General features: G+C 36.3%; 1 protein-coding gene across 5 annotated transcripts in view; it reads right to left on the reverse strand.

Moving 5' to 3' along the window:
• smad10a (SMAD family member 10a) overlaps positions 1-24,706 on the reverse strand; it is a 104,366-nt gene that overhangs the window by 64,027 nt on the left and 15,633 nt on the right. For 3 of the 5 annotated variants that reach the window (XM_051923073.1, XM_051923072.1, XM_028795111.2), the window contains exon 2: positions 13,865-14,290. In XM_051923073.1, coding sequence (XP_051779033.1) covers positions 13,865-14,101 — 237 coding nt within the window. In that variant the 5' untranslated portion in view covers positions 14,102-14,290. Of the gene's footprint in view, positions 1-13,864; positions 14,309-24,706 lie in introns of all 5 variants that reach the window. The other 2 variants (XM_051923074.1, XM_028795110.2) reach the window with 2 other exon arrangements.

The raw sequence follows: 24,706 nt of genomic DNA on the forward strand, positions 1-24,706 counted from the left end.
AAACCAGGTTTCTGACTTAACAGGGTTACTCACCTTATCCAAGTTTTGTGTGTGCATTTAAATGTACTGTACTCTGTGACTATGTAGACCATTTGTTAGCACAGGAAGTGACAAGTGGAATGCGTGGCAATAATATCCATGTTGGTGTTAAAGGTTGCCCACTGTTTGTATGATGATGAGCAGAAAGCTGGAAAATGAGTTTGGGAAAAAGATTATTGGCATGAAGGGATGAAAGGCCAGAAGAGACACAGAGAAACTGGAGGCACAAATGTGCTTGATCATGTTGTGGAGAAATCTTCAGTAAAAAATGAACAGTCTCTTCAGAAAGGTAGTCAGAATTTAGACTTTATTGCATAGTCGCTGGGCTTTGAAGTGCATGAGTGGAAAGGCTGTCCCATTTAGTTAATGTGGGACTATTTAGCCAGTAGTAAACTTAAATTATCTTGGTATTAGCTATGTCTGTGGTGTCCCTATATTTGTCTGTTTCTTACAGTGTAATTCAATAAAAGCTCTTTTTTGATAGTTTTTGAGCACTCTTCTTTGTTTGAAACTATAAAAATTGGCATTAGAAAAAAAGAAATTAAAAATGAAACTCAGCTGAAAAAGCGCATGCAGAAAAAAATGATTTGTGTACTATTAAAATCTATAAAGAAAAAAAGATGTAAGGAAAGAACACTCATTCAATAGAATTACTTTAAATGCCCATCTCCACTTTCATGAAAGCAGTTACAAAAGCTTTACCAACACCTTGGATCTCACAAGCACATGAGGATACACATGATCGCAAGCTGGCTCTCAAAGTTATAGACCCACACATTTATACACAAACTTCACAAACCAACTTCTCAGAAGTACACCAGACTATATCAGTGTTGTCTAATGACTTAGGAAAACAAATGCTAATTGATTTGAATGCACTTTTACTGTCACATATTCTGCAAGCCCTTATAAACAAGTCTCACAGTATAAAATGTTTTGTGCAGTTTATGTAAAAGCCCTTACATCGTAAAAATGCTCTACATTTTAAGGTATACAAATTCACTTGGGGAAAAAAAAATCAAAATACACAAAAGATATCCATGGTTCATCATAAGTAACACAAGGCATCAATGCTCAGTGTGGTTCTGACATTTACTTATCCATCAACATGTGATGACAAACTGTCTTGAAAGATTCACATACAATAACATTACTTCTGTGCTCACTCTCACATATGGAAACTGACAAGTAAGAGCTTTGTGTTTTATATTTTAAGTATTTACACAAATACAATGCCTCATTAAACTTAGGCTAAAGTGTATGTGCATACACACACACACACAGTTAAAGAAGAGACCGAATGACTGCATTTTCTTCACCCCTTTCCTGTGCTCCAGACACAACACAACACACCCAGGCCCCCTCCCTCTGCTGTACAGCCCTCCTAGGGACTGGGGGAGGGGAAGGCTGAGAGGCGCTCCTTTCTAATTCAACTAATCCCTCCCCAACCCCCATAAGGCGGAGGCACAAACTGCTTCTAACAGACCGATAAAAAAAGCAAAACAATTTGACTGCTAAAGAAAACTCAATCCACACGGCGTGAAGCGATGGGATCCAGCTGGAGCAGGGCCTGGTCACAGATTACATGTGTACACACACAGTATTTACAACTGGCAAGGAGGAGAATGACAGAGATTTGCCAGGAGGGGGTTTAGGCAGTACGCTGAGATGCTCTATTCAAGTAGACATCCACTCCCCCTCAATTAAAAGCCACTTCTGAGACAAAACCCTGCAGGTCACGTTCCATGCCTGCACCAGTCTGTTGCTCTTAGTTAACAAAGAAACTGGACAAGTCAAAGCTATTTTCATTCTTATAAAGAAACCTGTTTAGATAATAAAAGTGTTGGCATTGCAGAGGTGCTATAAAAGATGGAACCATTCTACTTATTTGATCCATTTTGTTGAGAGCATACTAACATTAGCATTGTTAGCCTTTTTTTTTACTTTTCGTTTTATTCTGCCACATTTTTGCCAAAATGATTTCTGAATTGTATTCTACTTTACTTTAATCCATTGTCAAAAGCAATAGCTAAATTGGCATGAAGTACAGAATTGAGAAGTATGGCAAGACTAGTAACTCGCCACACAATGGGCACAATGCAAGGATACATTTCAATGCAAGCTGGGAATTTTGTTGTTTTCACTGCTAAGGGAAACAAAATTTCATGCACTGGGCACAGTTTTCTAAATTTGAATTATTTTTTTAAAAGAGTGTGACAATAAGTAACAGATTTGTAAAAGACGATAATAGATGTAAATCCAGAAAAATGGTGCACTGGTTAGTGTTGCTGCTGCCTCATTGATACAGCATCCTAGGACTTAAACTTCATGCATAAACTGTTTGCATGGAGTTTGTTCATTCACCCCCTGTCTGAACAGATTCTTCTCCATTACTTTAGTTTTTCTCTCATATTCAAAAGATGTATGTTAGTTAAAGTGGCAATTTACACCAAGTGAGTGTGATTTTGAGTAGGCCCTGAACAAACTGACATGCTGTCCAGCACTGACTCCTAACTAATACCTGGTGTTATCAGGATAGACTTCATCCCCATCTCAAGACCGCCAGGTGTTACGTGGGCGACCCCTTGGTCTGGTCAAGCCACTCGGGTTCCCAACAATGAGGATCTTACGAGCTGGATCACCCTCGGGGAAACGTGCTACATTTTTTTTAATTGTGGCCGTAGTGACGTTAACGGACGCTCCCTCACAATGCAGGTAATGTGCCTCATTCAGGACTCCATGAGCAACCGCTCATTCGACACAAAGTCAAACCAACGGTACCCAAGGATTTTCCGGAGAGATACAGTACCAAGTCCAGTATACAGTCCAGTCTTCGTCTCAGGTCACTGGACAGCGTCCATGTCTCGCAACCGTATAGCACCAGGACTCTAAAGACTTGGACCTTCGTCCTTTTGCATAGATATCGAGAGCGCCACACACCACTTTCCAGAGACCTTACAACCCCCCATGCTCTCCCAATCCATCTATTGACTTCATAGGAAGAGTCACCAGAGACATGAATGTCACTGCCAAGGTAAGTAAACCTCTCAACAAGGTCAACATTCTCTCCACAAACAGACACACTGCTGATGGTTGTGCCCAAGAGGTCATTAAAGGCCTAGATCTTGGTTTTTATCCAGTACACTCGCAAGGCCAGACACTCAGACTCCTCACACAGTCTCTTGAGCGCCCTGATCAGAGCCTCCATTGACTCCGCGAAGATCACAGCATCGTCAGCAAAGTCAAGATTCTTGAACCTTTCTTCACCAACAGATGCCCCACAGCCGCTGGACCCCATGACCTTGCCCAACACCCAGTCCATGCATGCACTGAACAGAGTAGGAGCAAGAACACACCCCTGACGAACCCCAGAATCAACTGGGAAAAACGCAGAGGTCCTGCCTCCACTCTGCATAGCACTCAGAGTACCAGTGTACAGGCCAGCCATCATATCCAGCAATCTCGAGGGGATCCCACAAATTCTCAGGATGTCCCACAGGGCAGCTCGATCAACTGAGTCGAACGCTTTGTGAAAATCGACAAAGGCTGCAAACAAACTCTGCCGATATTCGCATTTGCGCTCCATGAGAACCCTCAGTGCCAGGATGCGGTTGATGGTAGACTTCTTAAGCATAAAACCAGACTGTTCCGGTCGCTGGTAGGTGAGCAAGTGATCATGGATCCTATTGAGGACAACTCTGGCAAGGACCTTACCCATCACCGAGAGCAGTGTTGTCCCCCTGTAGTTGCTCCAGTCCAGGTGATCACCCTTCCCTTCCCAGATAGGGACAACAAGTCCTGTTTTCCAGTCAGTTGGGATGATGCCAGTCTCCCAAATGGAAGTAAAGATTGCTTGCAATGCCAGGAGGACAGCCTTACCACCAGCCTGGAGAAGTTCACCACAGATACCAGAGATCCCTGCAGCTTTTACCCCCCTCAGCTGGTTTACCACCTGCGCAATCTCAGTGAGATTGGGTGGTTCACAACTAATTGGAGGATCAGCCTCAAGCATCGTGAACCCAGAGATATCTAACGTCCTAGCCGGAGGATCAGCTTTGAACAACTGCTCAAAGTAGCCAGCCCAGCGGGTCACAACTGCAGTGTCATCCATAAGGACCATTCCATCAGCTGCCATGACTGCGATTCTCTGAGGAACAGATTCAGATGTGCCTAATGCTTCGATTCCTCTGTAAGCAGGACGTGCTTAAATTAATTAGATTATGAAGGATGAAAATTTTACTATATGTTATGTTATTACACATAGAATTGTAAATAAAAGAACAGTCTTTCTGTTAACATGAATACAGTAAAATTTCAATTAACTGTGACAGATCAACCTTTGGATGGCCACTACAGGATGTATGAAACCCTTATCTTTATCTTGTCATTTTCCCTATGGTGACCGGGTATAATAAAGTATCTAACTGATCAACTCAAACAATGCTAAGGGTATTCAGCAAACTATTTGTCTTAAAAGTAATCCTGATAAAATCCAACTAATGTAATCTTAACCAAGTTTTATGCAGAAACAGCTTGGCGGTATTGAATGAAAGGGTATGCTTTTCTGAGCAACATTGTTTATGCTACAGTTTTGCTGGCAAAACAAAAAAGGAAAATATTTACTGCATTGGCACTCACATTCTAATTATTAGGTACATCTTATACAGATTTTTAAGTTGTAATTTAATGTTGAGATCCTACAGTCTACCATGGTATACTACGCTTGTGAATTTCCCATTGGGATTAATAAAGTATCTATCTATCTATCTAGGCTCTGCAATTCTACAGACAGTCTGGAGCCAGATATCAATATCCAACAAATAACTGATTATCATCTATGATATTTTCAGTAGCAATAACATATAAGACAACTTTGTCATAGAATTTGTTGTGAAAGAGAAGTTTCTATCAAGCATGTCTGGAGTGTCGAAGAAAGAGATGACCTACCAAATGTCCAGCAATATTTAGAGACTGTCTCCTTAAACAATGGGAAAATGAAGTTTGGTTGATGTTATGCCAGTAATGCTTTGACTGTCAGTCTTTACAATGATTACAGTCTGGTTGTAGAATTATTATTTGATGTGCAACATTAGATGATGAGGGTAAAAAAATGACAAAAGTCACCCAACCATCTGTTTATGTGTTCTTTTCATTTTGTGAAAAAAGCCAACTAAAGACCATACCTTTACCCTGGAACTGATAAACTCCTGGTTTATGAATTAGTGGGGTTTTTGACAATAGTGCTTTTCCGTGGTTATTATTAGAGACAAAGAGTGCATATTAACATAATCTCTATTATATGATATCAAGCACTGACACACTTTTCTTCTGCAAAATTACTTTGTTACCTGTATCTCCATAAATCACCTTTCCTGTTTGTCAAGTGACTATGGTTGGGGATGATTAGACTACCAGGGAACACTGATTTTCATCATTGCTTCATTTTGTGAGACTGAAATAGCTAACTCTTTTATCCTACTATTTATTGATATTAGAAATTCTAACACAATCACATATTTGCAAGAAAAAGTTCAGAGGGCTTAAAAAGTATAAACAGAACAGTTAATCTAATACTGAAATGTCTGATTTAAACTATATCTGAAACTACACCTACTGCGCAACTATTAACATTACTGAATTACTGTTGGATCAATAATAAAATTTGGACTTAAGTATCATTACCAGCTTTCAGACTTCAGTAACAGTACCAAAATGGTTCAGGAGCAAATAACAGATAACTACAAAACATCCCCATCTTACTCCAGCCTCCCTGGTGTACTGTACAATTGCATGCCACCCTGATGTGCCATCGCACCACTTCCCTCTTGATAACAAAAAGTGTGTGTCAAAGCAAGAAGCAATAAGCAGGTGGTGGGGGTGGGGCAGCACCAGTGAAGTCTCGGTCATGTCAAAGGAAAGGGGGACAGGAGGTCCTATGAAGTGTTGATAAAGTGGAAGGCTATGGTTTCAGGAAATCTATTCTCCTGAGTGCCAAGGGTTTGGGGGGTTGAGTGGAAAGCTTATATCTACTCCTGGTACTGTACTGTTGTAAAATGTGGGTCTCCTGGTACTTTTCCAGTGCCGGTATACCATTCAACTCTATGCTGGATACAGACAGAAGCTGAAAACTATTAAATTATTTTGGACTGAAAGCACAAATCTACAGAAGCTTATTCCCACCACTCAAAAAAAAAAAAAAAAATTAAAAGGCAGAAAGTAACCATGGTGGACAGTATACCAGTCATTTGCAGGGCACAATCACATACCCAAGCAGAAAAAAGTGTGTTGTGTTATATTAAGTAACAGAAATATATAATACCTATAACTTACAATAAACTATTAGTTTAGGTTTAACATAGTTAATATTTTAAAACAGGGTGATCTGGTAGCATACCAACTAGTATGTAGACCTTGTATCACCATGTTCAGGTGTTTGAGTGGGTTGACTACAATGCATGAATATGTCCATTGAAACACAGGGACACCACCCTGGGCTGATTTCTGCCCTAGGCCTCATGATACAAACAAAGACTGTATATATTTTTGGAGGGCAAAGTTGTTTTCATGCATCCAACCAATAGCATTGTCTCCATAAACTTCTTTCCAATGGGAAAACATGCTACAATACCTCCAGCACACATTTAGCAGTAAGGCACTGATAATAAAGAGACAGGACATTGCAAAAATCTTAATCACATATTGCTTACTGAATAAATGATGTGGAGAAATTGCTATAGTAGCACACATAATATACGATGCAAACATTGGTTGTGTCATGCACTATATTATATAACACAAAACATTCTACTGTATTTCTGCTATTAAAAAAGCTCAAGTATTGTCTTCAACGGTATTTGAAAGAAATGATCAATATAAGAATTTTCTGCAAAAAAAAAAAAAAAAAAAACAGACATTCAAGGGTTGGAAAATGAATGGATGCATCCATGGATGGATTTACATGTACAGATAAAACTGGGATAAGATGAGTAAACTGGTTAAGGCTTCTTAAAACCTTCCATTAGGTGCACTAGACAGACTCCAATTACAGAATTCTCTTTTGGCAATACACTCCAGCATCATTTAAACAGCACAAAAAAAAAAAAAAAAGTTAAAAGTCATCATTTGCCACTATGATACTGAAAACAAGCAGGAATCCTGTCATAATTTGTTTTTTTTATACAAATGTTTAGCTCTTCATGTGCAATGAAGTAAATAATATTCAACCTATTTTTATATCCTTGATCCAAGAACCCGAAGACTTAATGTATGGACACTGGCTGTTGAATCACCTAATCACACGTTTTCTACATACATATCTATAGCAAAAAGCTGGATTAAAACTAAACTGACACTTTATTTATAGGTTTCAGTTACTAGATTGCATGCAACACACTCTTTTCTGCTTGGCTTTGTGAGTCAGCCCTGCAAAGAAGCCCAGTATGCGTACTTCTTGCCTTACACTCAGTGCTGCTGTGATAACAATAACAAGTATTTTTACTGTAGCCTCCATAGTGTTAGACCCGAGAATTTCTCAGGCTGTGAAAAGCATGCTAAAAGCGTCCCGAATGTCACTCGGGGAGCTATACAGATGCATCTTGCATAAGCATCAGAACCAAGAATTACTCAGGCTGTAAAATTGCTGTCAGCTTAAGTCCCAAGTATTACTCAGGCAACGTTATAGATGGGTCTTGCATAAGCATTATGTCCGAGCATCACACGGGCAAACGTGTTGGTGCGTTTCCTCCTCTCACCTGTAGATGTGATCAGTAACCCCTCTGTAATAATGGTGTCTAGTTAGGAACGTTTTTCAGCAGTCCAGATGTTGCTTACTCTTGCTACTGATACAAGCAGTGATGTTGAGGAGCTTCTCATCAGCAGTGATAAGGAACTGAATCTGTCCTCAGGTGGTGAAACTGAAATGGACAGTGAGCCCGAAAGTGATTCTGATCAATCCAAATGTGACCCTCGTATCTGATTATCTGTTGACCCTCCTTCAAATAAACCAATCACACCTCGTTTTGATTCTGTGTTGCAGCCAAAAATAAAAGTGGACATCGACAGCCAAGGTCCACTCACTTACATGAAGTTATTCCTGGATGACGATGTGATCGACAGAATTGTTGTTGAGACAAATCGTTATGCTGAACAGTATCAGGCAAATAACCATACACTTAAAACAGTTTCCCTGTTGAAAAAGATGGGAACTGCTGATGATATCTGGGCCTTTTTAGGCTTATTGATATTGCAAGGATTTGTAGTAAAACCTGAGTAGCGATGGTACTGGTCCAAAAACAAAAGTTTGGTAATGCAGTTCTTTGGAGAAATTATGTCTGAGTGTAGGTTTTCACTGATTTTGAAATATCTACATTTTACCAACAATGAAGACTTTGATGTGAACACCAATCCAGCACCCAAACTAAAGAAAATTCAGGCCATTATAGAAAAGTTTCGGATCGTTTACATTCCAGACCATGATATCAGCATCGATGAAAGTCTCATGGCTTATAAGGGAAGACTGTCATCAATACAGTACATCACATGAAAAAGAGCAAGATCTGGCATAAAGTTTTACGACCTTTGTGAATCTAAAACAGGATATATTTGGAATTCAGTTCTGTACACAAGAAAGGGACAATGCTTGATCAGAAATACAATGAGTACAGAGTTGCTACATCATCAGTGCTGATTTTGATAGATGCTCTGCTAGATCAAAGTTACTATGTAACCATTGACAATTTATAACTTCGCAAGAGCTACTTGACATCTTACTGCAAAAAAAAATCAGACACATATGGAACAGTGTGTCCCAACTTGTCGTGGCATGCCTGAAGACTTTGGCAGAGCTAAATTACAGCAAGGTGCGCTAGTAGCTTGGCAAAAGGGTAAAGTGCTTGTTCTGAAATGGAAAGAGAAGAGAGATGTTTGTCTTCATAGCACTGTACATAATGCAGCTACAGTCACTGGACAAGCAAAAGGCAACAAGGAGGTTACGAAGCCTTGTGCTGTGGTTGACTACAATAGCACGATGGGTGACAAAGATCGTGCAGATCAAGAATTGACTTTCTATCCTGTTATACAGAGGCAAGAACAGAAATACTACAAAAAGATATTTCGTCATCTGCTGGAACAGTGCTTTTGGAATGCATTTGTGTTAAACAAACAAAAACCTGGCGGAACTGTATCTCATGCAACCTTTACATTCCATCATTGCTGCACATCCACAGTCCACACTAAACACTAAAGAGATGCAGTTGACCCAGCACATCGTGGATCAATCCAGAGTGTTTTATTGGTAGACATTTTATTGATTATATACCTCCAACAGAAAAAAAAAAACAGAATCCAACTCGTACCTGTACAGTGTGCTCTTCAAAAACTGATAAATCTGGAAAGAACATCCGTAAAGAAATACGCTATTATTGTCCTGACTGTGATGTTGGATTGTGTCTTTCACAGTGTTTTAAGATTTACCACATAAAAGACTCGTTTTGAGATTATATTCTATTTTGGCATCATTAGTCATATTATCATTACTGCCATTATTTTTTGTGTTTATTGTTCATTTCATATTATTATTTTTATTCACCATTACTATTATCATTGGTTATCATTATTATACTTTGAGATTTAATAAAAATGTAACTTCTCATGCCAAAAAAAATGCAACACTTTAAAAAAAATTTTTTTAGGATAAATTGCAACACTAAGGAGGTTAATAAAATAAATGTTGCATTAGGTTACTCATTACTTTAAAAAGTATTCATACCATGTAATGCTTGTTACTTTTAATGTGTTATCACCAGCACTTCTCCCAAGATAGTGCTGCTAAGCTTAGCACTGTACGTTCAGCTCATCAACAAAAACTGACCTATTTCTGAAATATTGTGATAGATTATTTTAAACCAGGGGAAAAAATAATTTGATCGGCAGAGTATTTAACTCAGAAAATGTATATTTGTGGACGCTTCCACCGTTTTCTACCCATGACTGTTGTGAGAAACGAATGTGTGCAGGCCTACAAAGTGCAATGGACATGCAGAGACCATAAAATCCTTAAGTGTAATCTGTTTAAGGCTTTACATGGGCACATAACCAAGATACTCGGTGAGAAATATATGCTTGTTAACCTGGTTTCTCAGAGACCAATATCCCAGTTTCACTAACTGGAATAAGAGTTTACAGTGAATTTTAGAAGTCAGGTTTCTGTGAACACTAGGTTATTAAAGCACATGTAAAATGCACTTGTTGTCAGCACCAGTAATGGATATGGATAGATATCGTTTACTTTACAGTACATGTAAGACTAAACACATATTCCTAATTGAAAGTTATTATTGACACATTTCCTGTAATCAGTCTTAAATGAGGTATTCACCTGCTAATAGGCACAGTCACTGACAACAATCAATTTGCAAATACACAGGAAGAACATGCAAATTCCATGCAGACCCTGACCAGACTAGTAATCTAACCTGAGCTCCTGGAGCTATTAAGCAGCTATTAAGCTAGGTATTTGCCACCTCTCCACATATCTATACTAAACCTTCTAACCCTTGACATAATTAAAGTAAATGTATACCTATAAAATCTGTCTGGTTCTTGTCACTTGCTTGAATGCTACACACATGCTGAATCTCTTACTAGCCTTCACTAGACAACCAAAGTATGCACCTACATGACAATATTGACTATAAGCTGGCAGTATCTTTGCAAAATGCCGAAATACTTTTGCAAATGATCACACATGTAATACAGGGCTGCCCTATTTCTTTTAAAAAAATTAACCTCACTGACAGATTCCTTAAGGGGAGATCCAGCACTTCATAGAACATGTTACCAAACAACAGGTTTAAGAAGAACCCAGCAATTTATAGCAAGACTAACGAATATACTGTATACACACACACATACACAGTATCTTTACATATATGTATGTATGTGTGTAAATAATTTTACTGATCTTTTATGTCTCGTTGGGTAAAGGTCTGGGCCAAATATACAGGATGAATGGAATGAACTTCCATTACAGTGTAAACCGTTAAAAGCATCCTCCCATTTTATCAAACAGCTTTACCTTATAGAGCACATGAAAAACACACATCTCTACATCTGATTTATTCTGGACCAATTTAGATTTTTCCAATTAACCTAAGATGCAAAATTTTAGATAGAAAAGAAATAAGAGTATTGGCAAAAATCCCAAGCAGTCTCTGAAAAATTATGCCAAATCAATGCAGCCAGAGTGAGGCAACCAGCTGCACTACTGTCGCAACCTTAAGAAAAGCAACTTCCTTATTCAACATGCCTAGCAATTGAAGAGAAATTTGAAAATTGGCTCTGCTTATAGGCTGCTCTGTACTGTACAAACAACTAACAGAAACTGATAAATATGAATGACTCATCTTGGAGGAGATGTCCACATCTCACTTTACTTTTCTGACATGTCAGTTAGGAAATTAAAGACCAAATAAACACATGGGACTGGTAGTGATTTTCAACTACTAAAACAGCAATAACTACCACCAGGTGCTTTGCAAGCTGATCAACAAAAACTACTCACAAAAGATGCTAAAATTGTTGTTGGTGTTAACATAAATTCCACTTTTTTATGAAAATGTTATGCAGAATTCAATCAATTGATGAATATTTAATAGCATTCCTGCCCAACATCAAGTGATGCTCTCATACACTGTACAAAGTGAAATACTTGTCAGCCTTTCAGAAAAAGACAGTAACAGCAAAAAGAGCAAAGAGCTAAGCTAAACAAGACACCAGCGTATAGATTACGAATGCATGGAAACAGGTGTCGAGTCGCATCTCATCACCAACTTCCACTGTGCCTCCAGCAGGAGTTTAGAAATGAGCTACATTCTCTAACAGCTGGGTACACCAAGCAACTTAATGAGATCCACTCAACTCCAGGAGAGCTTTCATCTTTTGACAATGTCCTTGCTCGCCCACGAGGCACTTAACAAACCGCTAACCTGATTGCACCTCTCTAAATCCACTCCCCATTCCTCTCATCCACCAGCACAATTGACTTTTTTCACCAAGACAGATCTAGCAACTGTTTACACAAACATTACTTAGGAATATGTTGAATGCAAGTGGCTTATGGAAAAACAAACTGCAGCAAGGCTACCAAGAAAGCATACTGAACAAAGATAAAACAAAGAGCCCCCCTGTAAAAATCACTTTGGACAGCAATCTTATTGTTCATAGAACAAAACAGATCCTACTTAATCACAGTGTATTACTCTTTACAGCATTCTCACTGCACTGCATCCTTAAAACTATTATTGTCCAAAATTCATAATCTTCTAGTTGTTCCTGATAATAAGTTGTATATAATGTACATATATACCACATTCTGTAATTATCAGTTTATAAAATTAAAATGACCTTTTTCACATCTATTTTTCTATTTTAAATGCTTAAGAGAGTAGGATGTGATGTCATGGCACTGTGTTTAGCTTTGCTGCCTCACAGCTCCAATGTGCTAGGTTCCAGCCCAATCAATTTGTGTAGCTTGCATCTTCTTCAGGTGTATGCAATGGTTTTTCTGCAGATTTTCCTGGGAAGGCTGGGATGCAGGGGTGGGAGCATACTTTGATCACAACAGTATATGTTATACTACCCCATAAAGCAAAAGCTGTACCTTCGAATGGTTTACCGAGTTAAAGGCAGGGTTGTGGAGTCAGAGTCAAGGAGATAGAGACAATTTTGGGTACCTGGAGTCGGGGTCAGCAAAAATGTACCGACTCTGAATCCTAATAGATTAAAATTGTAATGAAAAAAAAAAATACAGCAAGTTCAAATATCCCATTTTACAAACAATAGTCATAATTAAGTACTTATCTGATGTAAGAATAAAGTGCATAGTTGTGTTACTACTAGTGTGAAGTTCAGCTGAGTTATTATACAACCTGACATTCACATACTGTAATCTGGATTATGGTACATTTACAAAAAGTGTTTTCATTTTATTTCAGATATAATGTGTTTAACAAGTTCATTTGAGTGTAAACAAGTGTAATGATGTAGGTGTGTGCTAGGGCCTGATGTGTGTTCAGGGGTTCTTGTCTTTTGTTTAAACTGGCCAATACGGTAGAGAGTCTGCTTCCTAGCCAGTAGTTCTGTGGTTAAATGATGTGTATGTTGCCTTCTTTTAATCAACATGGAAAATACATTAGCATATTAAATACAGAGGAGTCGGAGTCAGAAGTACCAGAAACTAAGGAGTCGGAGTCAGAGTTGAAGGATTTATCTACCGACTCCACAGCCCTGGTTAAAGGTTTTGCTTTTTATTGGGATTCCCTAAGGAGAGGAACTGTAGTATAATTTTGTTCTCAATACTCAGCTGTAAAGCTCTGCACAAGCAATATCAACTATTGCTCCTTAGAGAAAGTGCCCTGTCTTCAAAATCCCCTGTCCTCATCTGGAACTCTGTCCTGAATACTAGGAATGTCCCTTGTTGATACGACTACAAAACATCCCATAACAGGATTTAAATCATTAAGTGTATTTTTGGGTAAAGCATCATAGTATTTGATACAGCAGAACTTATTCAGCAGAGATCTTCAAAATCCCCTCTCCGTGTCTGGCACTTTGTCCTGAATACTAATAATGTCACTTGTAGATTTCTCTAAAAACATTCCATGAGGGGGTTCAAATCATTAAAACTGTATCTTTAGGTAAAATATCATAGCATTTGATACAGCAGAACTTGTAACCAGAGATCAAAATACAGCAACAAATTAGATACAAATATTATAGAAGATTCTTCCACTCTTTCAGTTCAGTAGCACAGAACACCTTACTATACCTGCAGCCGTCCATCCAGCGTCCTCTGTATGGTGACACACTTGCTTGGATGAGCACCATTGGTAGTTATGGCAGTGATCAACGAGTCCAGCTCATCTTTCTTCTCTTTCAGCTTTTTGACCAGACTTTCAATTGCTCGCTTGGCAAAGGTCTCATTCTCTCCACCTTGTCGGTGGCACATTAGACTGTGCACGATGCTAAGGCAGGCGTCATTGCTGCTTGGCGGATTCAGAGACATTGTACAGGCCTAGAAAAGCATGAAGTGGTGGGGATGGGGGAGGGGAGGGTGAGAAGGACACAGATAGAAAGTGAAAGAAAGAGAGATTGACAGCAAAAAGTAGAAACAGAATTACCAGAAAACAAAGAAAAGAACGAAAAATGGGAATTTCAAAAATAATAAGCTGTGGAAGAGGTAAAAGAAACTGAACTGAAATTACAGAACAGGCTGCAAGAATTAAGAAAATGAAAATTTTCAACAGAGATTCAGAACAATGAACACAAAGAGGACAAAATTATGAAGAGAAAGTGGGTAAAGAAGGGATTTGGGGGTGGGGGGGGAGAGAAGAGCCATATTACATGACTTGGTCCTTTGTAATATAACATAACATTATCAAACTCACTTAATGCCCATCAAGTTAAAAAGGTGCTAGAGCCCATATACTGCAACATTAGGTGTAAGGCAGGAGTCTAAACTGGTGGTACTGCAAAGTACCACCATAAGGCCTTGGTAGTTTGTATTCTGCTTAAAATAATGTTACAATTTATATAATTATATCTCCACATGTGTATTTTCAATTTCATTTTGGTAGATTTTCCAGATGTGTAAAGACTAAAATATCCAAATCAAAAACTACACATTACCTAACATTTCCCTTCTTTTAAAATCACAGGTAAGCTTTCTTACACTCTACATCTTTCATTGCACTTACCTTATGGAGACTGTTCTTGACTCATTGTGAAGGAACATTTTTGGCTCAAATCGTATTACTTTAGAAAAGTAAATGGTTTGTTCACATCTTTTTAGGCACATTCCTGCTTTCTTGAGTGCGCAAATTATTATTTATCATACGCAACTAAGTTTTTAAGCACTAATGAAATTTTGCTAATTAAGGCCAACAACTCTACAACAGTCTAGAGATTTTCACTCAGTCTTTAAAATTCATACAAATGTCAAAAAAAGATTAATATATAAAATATTATATATATATATATATATATATATATATATATGTAACCAATTTATACTTATCCAAAGGTTTATAAGGAAATATCATCAGACCCTCATGCCATTTGTTTTTCTGCACCCATTTCTCTGCACTCAGTCACATCTTCCTTCAGCCTCTTGCCTCTAACGCCATCCTTCATCTTCAAATTGCTTTGGCCACACCTCTTTATTTTGTTTTCCTGCCAGTATGTACTATAGGAGCAGTCATGCAAATACAAGGGATGTGGGCATTAACACTGACTAATTTGTTCAAGTCCTTCCAGTTGACACTAGTTAACTGGCTGAGTATTAAAAATAAGATCCATGTTTGTTCTTTTGGTGCTGTTACGTTTTTTGTGAATTTGTTATTTGTTCTCCTTTCTACAATAACACTATTAAGGCTTTCTGCGGCAGATGGCTCTTCCAGTGTAGGCTGTATCGACTACAGAGATAAGGAGTTGGTGGTTGACCAAAGACAAGTGATCATAATAGTAGAAAAGTAGATTTAGTGCAGTTCTACAAATAACTGTAGAAAGTCCACTTGAACAACCAAATATACTGACTTTAATCACCATTACCATGTTAGCTTAATATTTTTTTATAACAGGGTTACTACTAGATATTAAAAAAATTCTTAGTAGGTGATACAAACTATAATTTATAAGCAGAATCAAAAGCTGGATGAAACATAAGAAACCATCTGTCAGAACCAGCAGACATTTGAGCCCATTTTTGTATATCTGGAATATTTTTTTTATAAGTTTTATTTTCTAACAGAAAGTGCATAACTAAAAACACATACAGTATTCTTTTAAGTTTCATTTTAAATTTTCTTGTTATATTTCATTCATAAATAGGTACACACTTGAAGTAGCCTGTGCAATGTAAGCACACTGAACATTAAAAATCCTCAAGCTCTGTGGAAGAACAATAACACTTTTGAGGCAATGACCTGTTTGACTTGGAAGTTGATTAAAACAATTCAAGAATGCATAACAAAAAGATACAGGAACACTAAGGGGCACCTGCCCTAGCACATGTCTCTCACAAAAACTTGATTGAATGGATTACTACTGCAGAGTGGTATCCCTATGTTTTATAAATGATACCTCAGTAGTGTACTGAAAGTGTAGGGGATGCTGCAGACTGCACTCCCTCAGTCCACTAGGTGGCAGAAAAGAAAGGACACTACTGGTCTGCTGGTAAGTGAAAGGTTTTGTTTGTCTGTACCTTTACAAATGCATTGGGATTCAGTGTGCAGGGACACCAGAAGCCTTCAGCAGCTGCAATAATCCTAGAGACCCTGGAGCTAAGCTGAAGAAATTTAAATGGCAAATCCTTGACCAAATTAAATTAGCATTATTTTTTTTAATTTCATCATCATTTCATTATTCATTATCATTTTGCTGAGGTACGCACTTAAAACCTAATGCTAATTTACCTAACCTTGCATGTCTTTGGAATGTATTTATAAACATGGCATACTTTGTCATCAATCAGCATTTTTCATTCATCCAAAAATGAATGCATATTTTTCTGTTATTAATATATAGTATATTCTATATATATAAATCCAATTAATCAAACTATAAGGTATAGGTCAAATAATGTTTTTTGAAGCCTTAAGAATTATCTGTATTTCCTTTATTAATCCAGCCTAAAATGTGATAAAGTCTTTGCCAAAGTCATAAAACTAAAGAAAATGATATAAACACATTTACTTTTCATACCTTATTGAATACATTAATCAAACATGCACTGTCTTTTGTTGGAAAAAAGTCTGTTGTTCTTCAGATTAGCCTATATGACTTCAATCAAACCTTTTCTGTGCTTTTTTGATCAATTCTGCACAATATCTTAAAGGTATTTTGAGCTCTTTACTTAGCAGCAGCAAAACTGCTTCAAATCTTCAATACTGTTAAGCTAAGGTATACACCATTAACTATTTGCTTTCGGTTCTGTAAACACATTTTAACTTTTTCAAAGTGGTGACCTTATTTTTGTTGTAATAAAATGAGAAAATTTCCTGTGCTATAGTTATCAATCTGGTGTAAATGCATTTAACTAATTAGGATGATGCAAAACCCAAATTCAGTTTTCACTTAATGGATAGATATCCAGACATTACTGTATTAAACAACCAATATCATCTTTCACAACTGGAATGAGCTTTTTTACCAATGATGCCAGAAAGTTTAACTTTTGTGCCATCTTTCTACAAGAACAAAAAATATATAACCTTCTAGATCTCCAGGTTGCCTGGAGGAAACTCTATATCTAATATTTTTGTGTTCAGTTTTTTCTTATTAAGGAATTATGATCCCTGAAAATGGATGGTGTAAGATGAGATCTGCCAACCCCTAATGATTACCCTGCATGTCTTCCTGATCTCATGCAGCATTGTACATCACAGTTGAAATGTGAGTATTCCAACACAAAATAGGAAAGATCAGAAAATCTAAATATATTATACTGTTACCTATGACAAACTTGTAGTGCTGAAAAGACAGCACTGAAGCAGAGCTCAATTTGTCACACAAACCAGATAGGCTAAACCGCCATTACTTACACTGTCAACCAATTAGTTATCATATCATAAACATGTGGCTTTTTTCCTGGTAAAACTAAAAAAGAACTTTATTCAACACAGAGTCAAGTCATCCCTGCAGAATATGGCCACAGCTTGCAAGAATGAAATGAAATGGTATTAACAAACCAATGCCTGTTTTGTCAGTAACTAATACCACTAAAGTGGATTATCTTAAAAGGAGAGTTATGGAAAAAACACATTTGCATTGTTACGCCTCTGCAAACTATGCTGAAGCATAATTGGGAGCCTGCAACAAAACCAAGTACACCCATTATATAAGCCTATAAAAATTGTAACAGAATTCATATTTTCAATTCAAAAAACAGATGTTTTAAGCCAACTATTGCTGCGAATACCAATTTCCTTTTAAACATATAAAGTAACTTGCCAGTTAAACTAATAATTTAAAAAGTAAAATTCAAGAAGAAGAAGATTGCTTCTTATTACAAAGGTCATTTTTGGGACTTCAAATCAAAGATAGAGGGTTCAGCATGTTTCACTGACAGGCAAACAAGTAATACAGCTTCAAACTATAGTAAAGAAATGTCAAATGTAAATTTCTGAACAGGTTGGCATAAAAACATTGTTTCTTCTATCTAATGCCATTGATAGTACTGAAGGCCTAGCAATAATTTATGTTCAAATTTAAATGTATTGTCATGCATGCTTCCGGGTCTGATGATTCACTGGTTTCTGTTCTGTCCAGAGATATTCCAAACAAAAATCCAGATTAGATGTTTATTCTACATTATTTGAAATCATCTCCACTGTAAAAATACCACAACTCATGTATAGACTGAAACAGTGTCTTTGATAATAGTTTAAAAAGTAAATCTATATTAGGCCTCAATAAAGCAGATTTTATGTAGTTTATTGTAATTTTTTTTGGCTCTTCACTAAAAGCTTTCTAGACCAGGATGGTTCACAGTTAAAATGCCATATTTTTAGACAGTCACTACTGAGAAGAGTAGCAATGGTGTTCAGTTTCCAGCAATTCTGTACTATTTGCCTAACTATGAAATATTCAATATTTTTTTGTTTTGCCAATAAAGTAATTAGGTCATTACAGGGTTATTTTGTTTTGGGTGGAGGTTTTTGTATAAATTACTTGTGTAAACCTGTTCTGTGAAGCAGCACTCTATGACAACCAAAGTATCAGCTTTTTATGCCAAACAGATCACAAAAGTCATATCTTAATATGATTTAATTGACTGAAGTATCTGACTCATTTGACCCTCTTAACTGGCAAGACTATCCCACACATTCTTTTACTATTTCCACTAAAGACTCTATATGTTGAATGGTATAATTTATTTTTTGTTAGTTATATATTCTGATTCTCTTTATTATTATGACTTAGATAAAGATTACATTTTATTTAGGCAGAATCAATGAAGCATTACCTATAGTTCTAAAAACCTTAAAAACATTTTTCCAGGATTATTATATTTATATTTATTTATTATAATTTTACAAAACACAATATAGAATTTAAAAAAATAACACACCGGGGTCTAAAGTAATTTTGCAATAATCCAGCTAAATGTAAAAAACAGGTAAGACAGTATTCATCTCTTCTAATGTCCAACAGCTTATTCCACTGTCCTGTACTTCTAGAAGTTGTGTCCTGAATAATGTTAACTTCTTATAACTGAAACTACTGTAGTTGCCTGTGACAACTAGTTATTATTCCAATCACTGTCTTAACACTAGAATACCTGAAGCCTACAAAAAAAACTCGGAATCCCGATCCACCTTAAATCCCTTCGCACTTCTCCATTAGCGTCTATTGTTTTGTAAATGTGTCTATCAGCATAAGCAGCCTGCTATCCCATCCCCCCCACCGCCAGAGCTCATCTCAGGCAAAAAAGTTCTCCCAGCTCAAGCCAAGGCTCCTTATCTGCATGTGTGATGCCTGGAGTTGTATAGGGTAAATAACACATTGTCATTTGGAGTACATACATTTAATGTGTGTTCCGTGTCAACAACGATCTGTGTAAATTGTAGGATGAAGTGCAAGGCAAAAATTTATGAACACATAACTAAAAAAGAACAATTTTCATATTTTAGTAATAATTGAGAAAATGTATACATGAGGTGTACAATGTGTGAAAACTGAAGTCCAAATATCAAATAAACACCTTCACAAAAGGTACAAGAATAGCAAAACAAGTGCGTTTTTTTTCAAGAATATAACCATAGAAAAAGAAACCGGTTTAAGGTACAACACTGACACAATAGCTTTGTTGGCACAGCGGTAAGAACTGCTGACTGGTAATCAAAAGGTCGCTGGTTCGATTCTGATCACGCTCATTTTGAGTAGTGAGCTGTTCTTATTGTTACTGTTATACAATAAAAACATACATCTAACTAACTTCAATATTTCTTCTCTTCCTTTAAAAAAACATCAAGGCAGGATAGGATAAAGAAACCTTAGCCAACCATCTCCTGCAAGCTTATGATAAACCCTAAATAATTAAACGAATAATATAAAAAGATTAGGCCAACAAATTAACATCTACTTTCAATGCCTCTTAAGGGCAGGGCAATAGATGGACACAGTGTTAGTCTGCAATTAGTTTTTAAAAAGATTTTCAGTATGCACAAGTTATAGTAATGCTCATTTTTTATGACATCTTTACTATCAATTTAGTAACAAACAGGTTTATGTAATTCCTCTTTGGACCTTTGTACTACTAATATTGAGGAGATGCACATACAAAAAAACTCCACAGACAGGCTTATGGTGGAGACATTCTAAACACTTTTTCCACAAATCAAACGCTGTTCAGCAAAGAGTAAAATGTCTTTCTTTGTACCGATAGCATGAAAACGGCCCAGTATTTTTTTTTTTCTGGACGAAACATTTTTTTGGCCTTCTTACATAAACACCCTTTTAAACAAAACATTTTACAAGTAATGCCAAATATGACACATTACAGGCCGCATGTCAAAAAAAAAAAAAAAAAAAAACACCACTATTTTTATGCCTACTGTCCAATGGCAAAAAATGAGCCACAAGGCAGCAATACTAGTTGTTTTTTCTGGCATGAAATCACTTAAGAAGACATTAAAACCCACACTTACAAGCCGCGAGCCACTTAAAAAGTCCCCTCAGGGATGCCTGTCAAGAGATCTCCGTCTTGCTCCTCTCCACTGCAATGACTTGATTTTGCCCAAAATGCTTTTCCAGCAAAGCAAATTATCAAGGCAGCCAGACAATCATGTGGTAAAGGAGCTTTCAAAGGTTAACACATAAAGCTTGTGGGCTTCTCTGGACCATTAACTTGTAGCCACTTCCACACTCTTTAAAATAAGACATGAAACTGGGTCTCCAGTAAAGTATTGATATTTAAATGGATGAGTGCACTGTTGATCCTAAATAGGCATGTCATGATACCAATTTTTTTGTATTTAATACCAATACCAGCTAGTTTTTATGATACTCAATACCTGTACAATACCATGGCATAAACAGAAATCCTATTCAACAGCTTTTTATTAAAAGTACTTCCATTATTCAAGTAAACAACGTGCTACCATTTTCTAAGAAAAAAGCAAAATATATAAATATTAACAATAAAAACAGCTTTAAAATGCTGGTACACCTATCAAGTTGTTACCCAACTATCACTTAAATAACATTGTACATTGTAAATTTAATCTTTGACATTACCTCTCCAGTAACTGAAAAGTACTGCTTAGAATCAATACTAAAAATAAAAAATTCAAACATTATTATACCTGTACCGTTGAATAAGTGAATTGCAAGTAATTCAATGCATTTTTATTTAAACATGCTCTTTAAAACTGGTTTTCTAACCACATGCTTTTAAAATTTGGTTTGTCAGAGAATCACTCTATTACGTTTGTAGCATTTGCTATTTTAAGGTTTACATTTTCTATCATTGGAAGTTTAAAAAAACCTTAACTAAAAAGTAATATTTAACGGATGAGTCAAATTAATTCAAATTTCAAATGTCACAGACTTCTGGTGATTTAGCTGTACAAATCTATGCCTCCTTTTTTACACTTGTGCAAACCTGAAGGATTATTGTGTGAAATCATTCTTGTCACTTTTTCATGAATCCCTTATTTCAGAACTCTTGTAGAACAGTTTTTGTTGAGCTGTCTTTAGAGTATCTTTTATGAGTGATTTGACTTTGTTATTGTTTAGCCTTTGTACAAGTATAGAATTAGAAAATTAAATGGACTGATATTATCTGTAGTAAATTATTCTCAAACAGTTCAATTATACGACTAATGTGTTTTTACTACAGTCATTGCATTTTATAGGTTATACTCAGAAACACCATTTTGCCTTAAAAAAAACAACACAAATTTAGCATTTTCATATTTATATTCAGCAATCAGGTATGCAGTTTTGCAGATTACACATATCTATTAACACAGTGCATGTAGTATTAATAGGGAGATGTGTTTTGTGCTTCAAAACATTGAAACACTAAATTCATTTTATTTTAGTATTAACAAGTGGCCCAGCTTATTTCATCACTGGGACAGACAAGCCAAACAGCCACTTCCATTAAAATGCCATGAAGTTTACTTGCTTCAACTGTTTTTAGCACTGCCAGTGCGCAGTTGCCTCCCACATACCAGAGGCCTATATGCCTATTTCAAAGAATGAATGAGAAGCCTCTTTGCCTTTACTGCGACAGTGTGGGACTCTGCATTAAAAAGTAATTAATCTCAAGATTATTTCAACCTGTCTTACAAAATCATGACACAAGTTAAATGATTACAACTCACAAGTGATCAGTCACATCATTACACTCTCAAAGTACACACAAATCTATTACTGAACAAACTCAAAAATATCAAAATAATGAGATAAAAGTGGCAATCATGAAATGTACACATAGAATACAGCTCAGGATACTCTACCTGGATCGATTCTGGAACCTAATTTTGTCTTAATGTTCAGATCATGAATAAATACCTATCTGTTATTTATGGATTTTGAAATGCCGTCCTTACAATCCCTTCTATATGCTCAAAAACTACTGCTACTTTCGTATGGCATAATACAGTATACTGTATAACCTTGGATTGTTGGCATTGAAAGTGCTACTTAATGTTTATCAGTTTATTTTTTGTTACTTTATAGTTACCATATATAGTTGCACTTGCATAGTACCTTTTGTTTTGTTTTCCCTCTTACTCTTACTCTGTTACTATTGCAATGCATCTTGCTTTGCAACTTCTCTTGTTACTTTCTGTTAAAAATCTATCAAATATACTAGAAAGCTCCTTCTGGGATTGGGTATTGCTGCCTTTTTGTATTTGCTGAGATTTTATTGTCCTATCCAGCTTGTGTATTTTGTATTACCTTGTGATGGTGCATGCTGTTAAAAGAATCATTTACTTTTCAGATATGATTCATCATTAATTTTCAAACAGATGGATGCACATAAATATTCTGTTTTAAAATAGTAAATAAAACAATCAATGCACAATATTGCAGCAGTCAATTAACAGACTGACTGCAGTTACTTAATATGAAGAAAAGCACGTCCCTTCAGTGCTGCATATTTGCGACATCCCTCACCCGACTGCTGTCTATGTGAAATTTGCACATTTTTCTCATATATGTGTGGGCTTCATTATAACTTAACCCAGATGAAACTTTAAATGGCTAATCTAGGGTGGGTGTGATTACGGGTGGGGTTGAGTGGATCCTTATAACTAATACCACTGTGCTATTGTCTGTCTCCCCACAATTTCAAACTGGATTAAGTGGGTTTCAGAATATGCTATTTTTATATAGTTTCTTAGAACTAGCATACAATTCTCACAATACCTTCAGGGCAGGGTGTCAGATTAGCTAATTTATTCTCATGGAGGTTTGTTAATAAAATAGTATACTTTATAAAATAGTATACTTTAATATACTAATATGGTTTTAGATTTCTTAATGAAAGAACGGACATCTTATTTTTTTAATTTACTGTTTTAAAATACATTAAAAGCTTATGCATTCAAAAATAATTATGTATGAAAATGGCAATGAACAGACAGCAGTCATGAAAGGACTGTGAATTTATTACACAAATATGCATGTCATTTCTTATGTCATGATACATTCACTGCAGGATGTGGATGTTGCTGTTCTGTAACCACAGGGTACTGGTAATGATATGTCATCTCACACTGATGCAGACTCACAATTTACAGCATGTTTAATGTCACAACCTCACTTTGAAAACTTGTCTGAAATGTTTCCTTAACCAGTGGTGAAAGCAGCATTGAGAACCTGTCCATGTTCACCTTAGGAAAAACAAGTTTTTTGTTTTATTTTGTTTTTTACTCCTAAATTTGCTTTTATTATCATTCATAAATGCTTTCTTCCCAGGATAGTTTCCACTTAATGGCCCAGATGCACCTGAGAACCCAAACAGTAACAGTGAGGCTTTTTATCCTTTTGTGTAAGATAAATCTCACAAAAACAAACAGAAAATACCCTTTATGTCTAATATCTGTCATATTATCTGTTGCAATAATCAGTGTCACAGATAATAGATTGTTTGTACAGAATAAATAATAAATACACTGCTATTACAGAATACAGGGATTAAAAGAAGGAAGCTTTTGATAACATTAAATTTCTTTGGATATGAAAAAGAAGAAAAAACAATATGTAATTGTTTGCTATACTGTCATCTAAGCTTGTTTAATCCAATCTCAGGCAACATGTGATAAAAAGCAGGAGCAACACCCAAACACCTATTTACATTCATTCAATTACAGAAGCACTAGTACTACTGGTTGTTAATTATAGTGGTCATATATATATATTGCTCAAAAAAATTAAACACTTTTTAATCAGAGTATATCATCAAGTCAATGAAACTTCTGGGATATTGATCTGGTCAGTTAAGTAGCATTATTAATCAGTTTCAGCTGCTTTGGTGTTAATAAAATTAACAACAGGTGCGCTAGAGGGGCAACAATGAGATGACCCCCAAAACAGGAATGGTTTAACAGGTGGAGGCCACTGACATTTTCGCCTCATCTTTTCTGACTGTTTT

This window comes from Erpetoichthys calabaricus, chromosome 2 (assembly GCF_900747795.2).
Source record: "Erpetoichthys calabaricus chromosome 2, fErpCal1.3, whole genome shotgun sequence".
Taxonomy (NCBI): domain Eukaryota; kingdom Metazoa; phylum Chordata; class Cladistia; order Polypteriformes; family Polypteridae; genus Erpetoichthys; species Erpetoichthys calabaricus.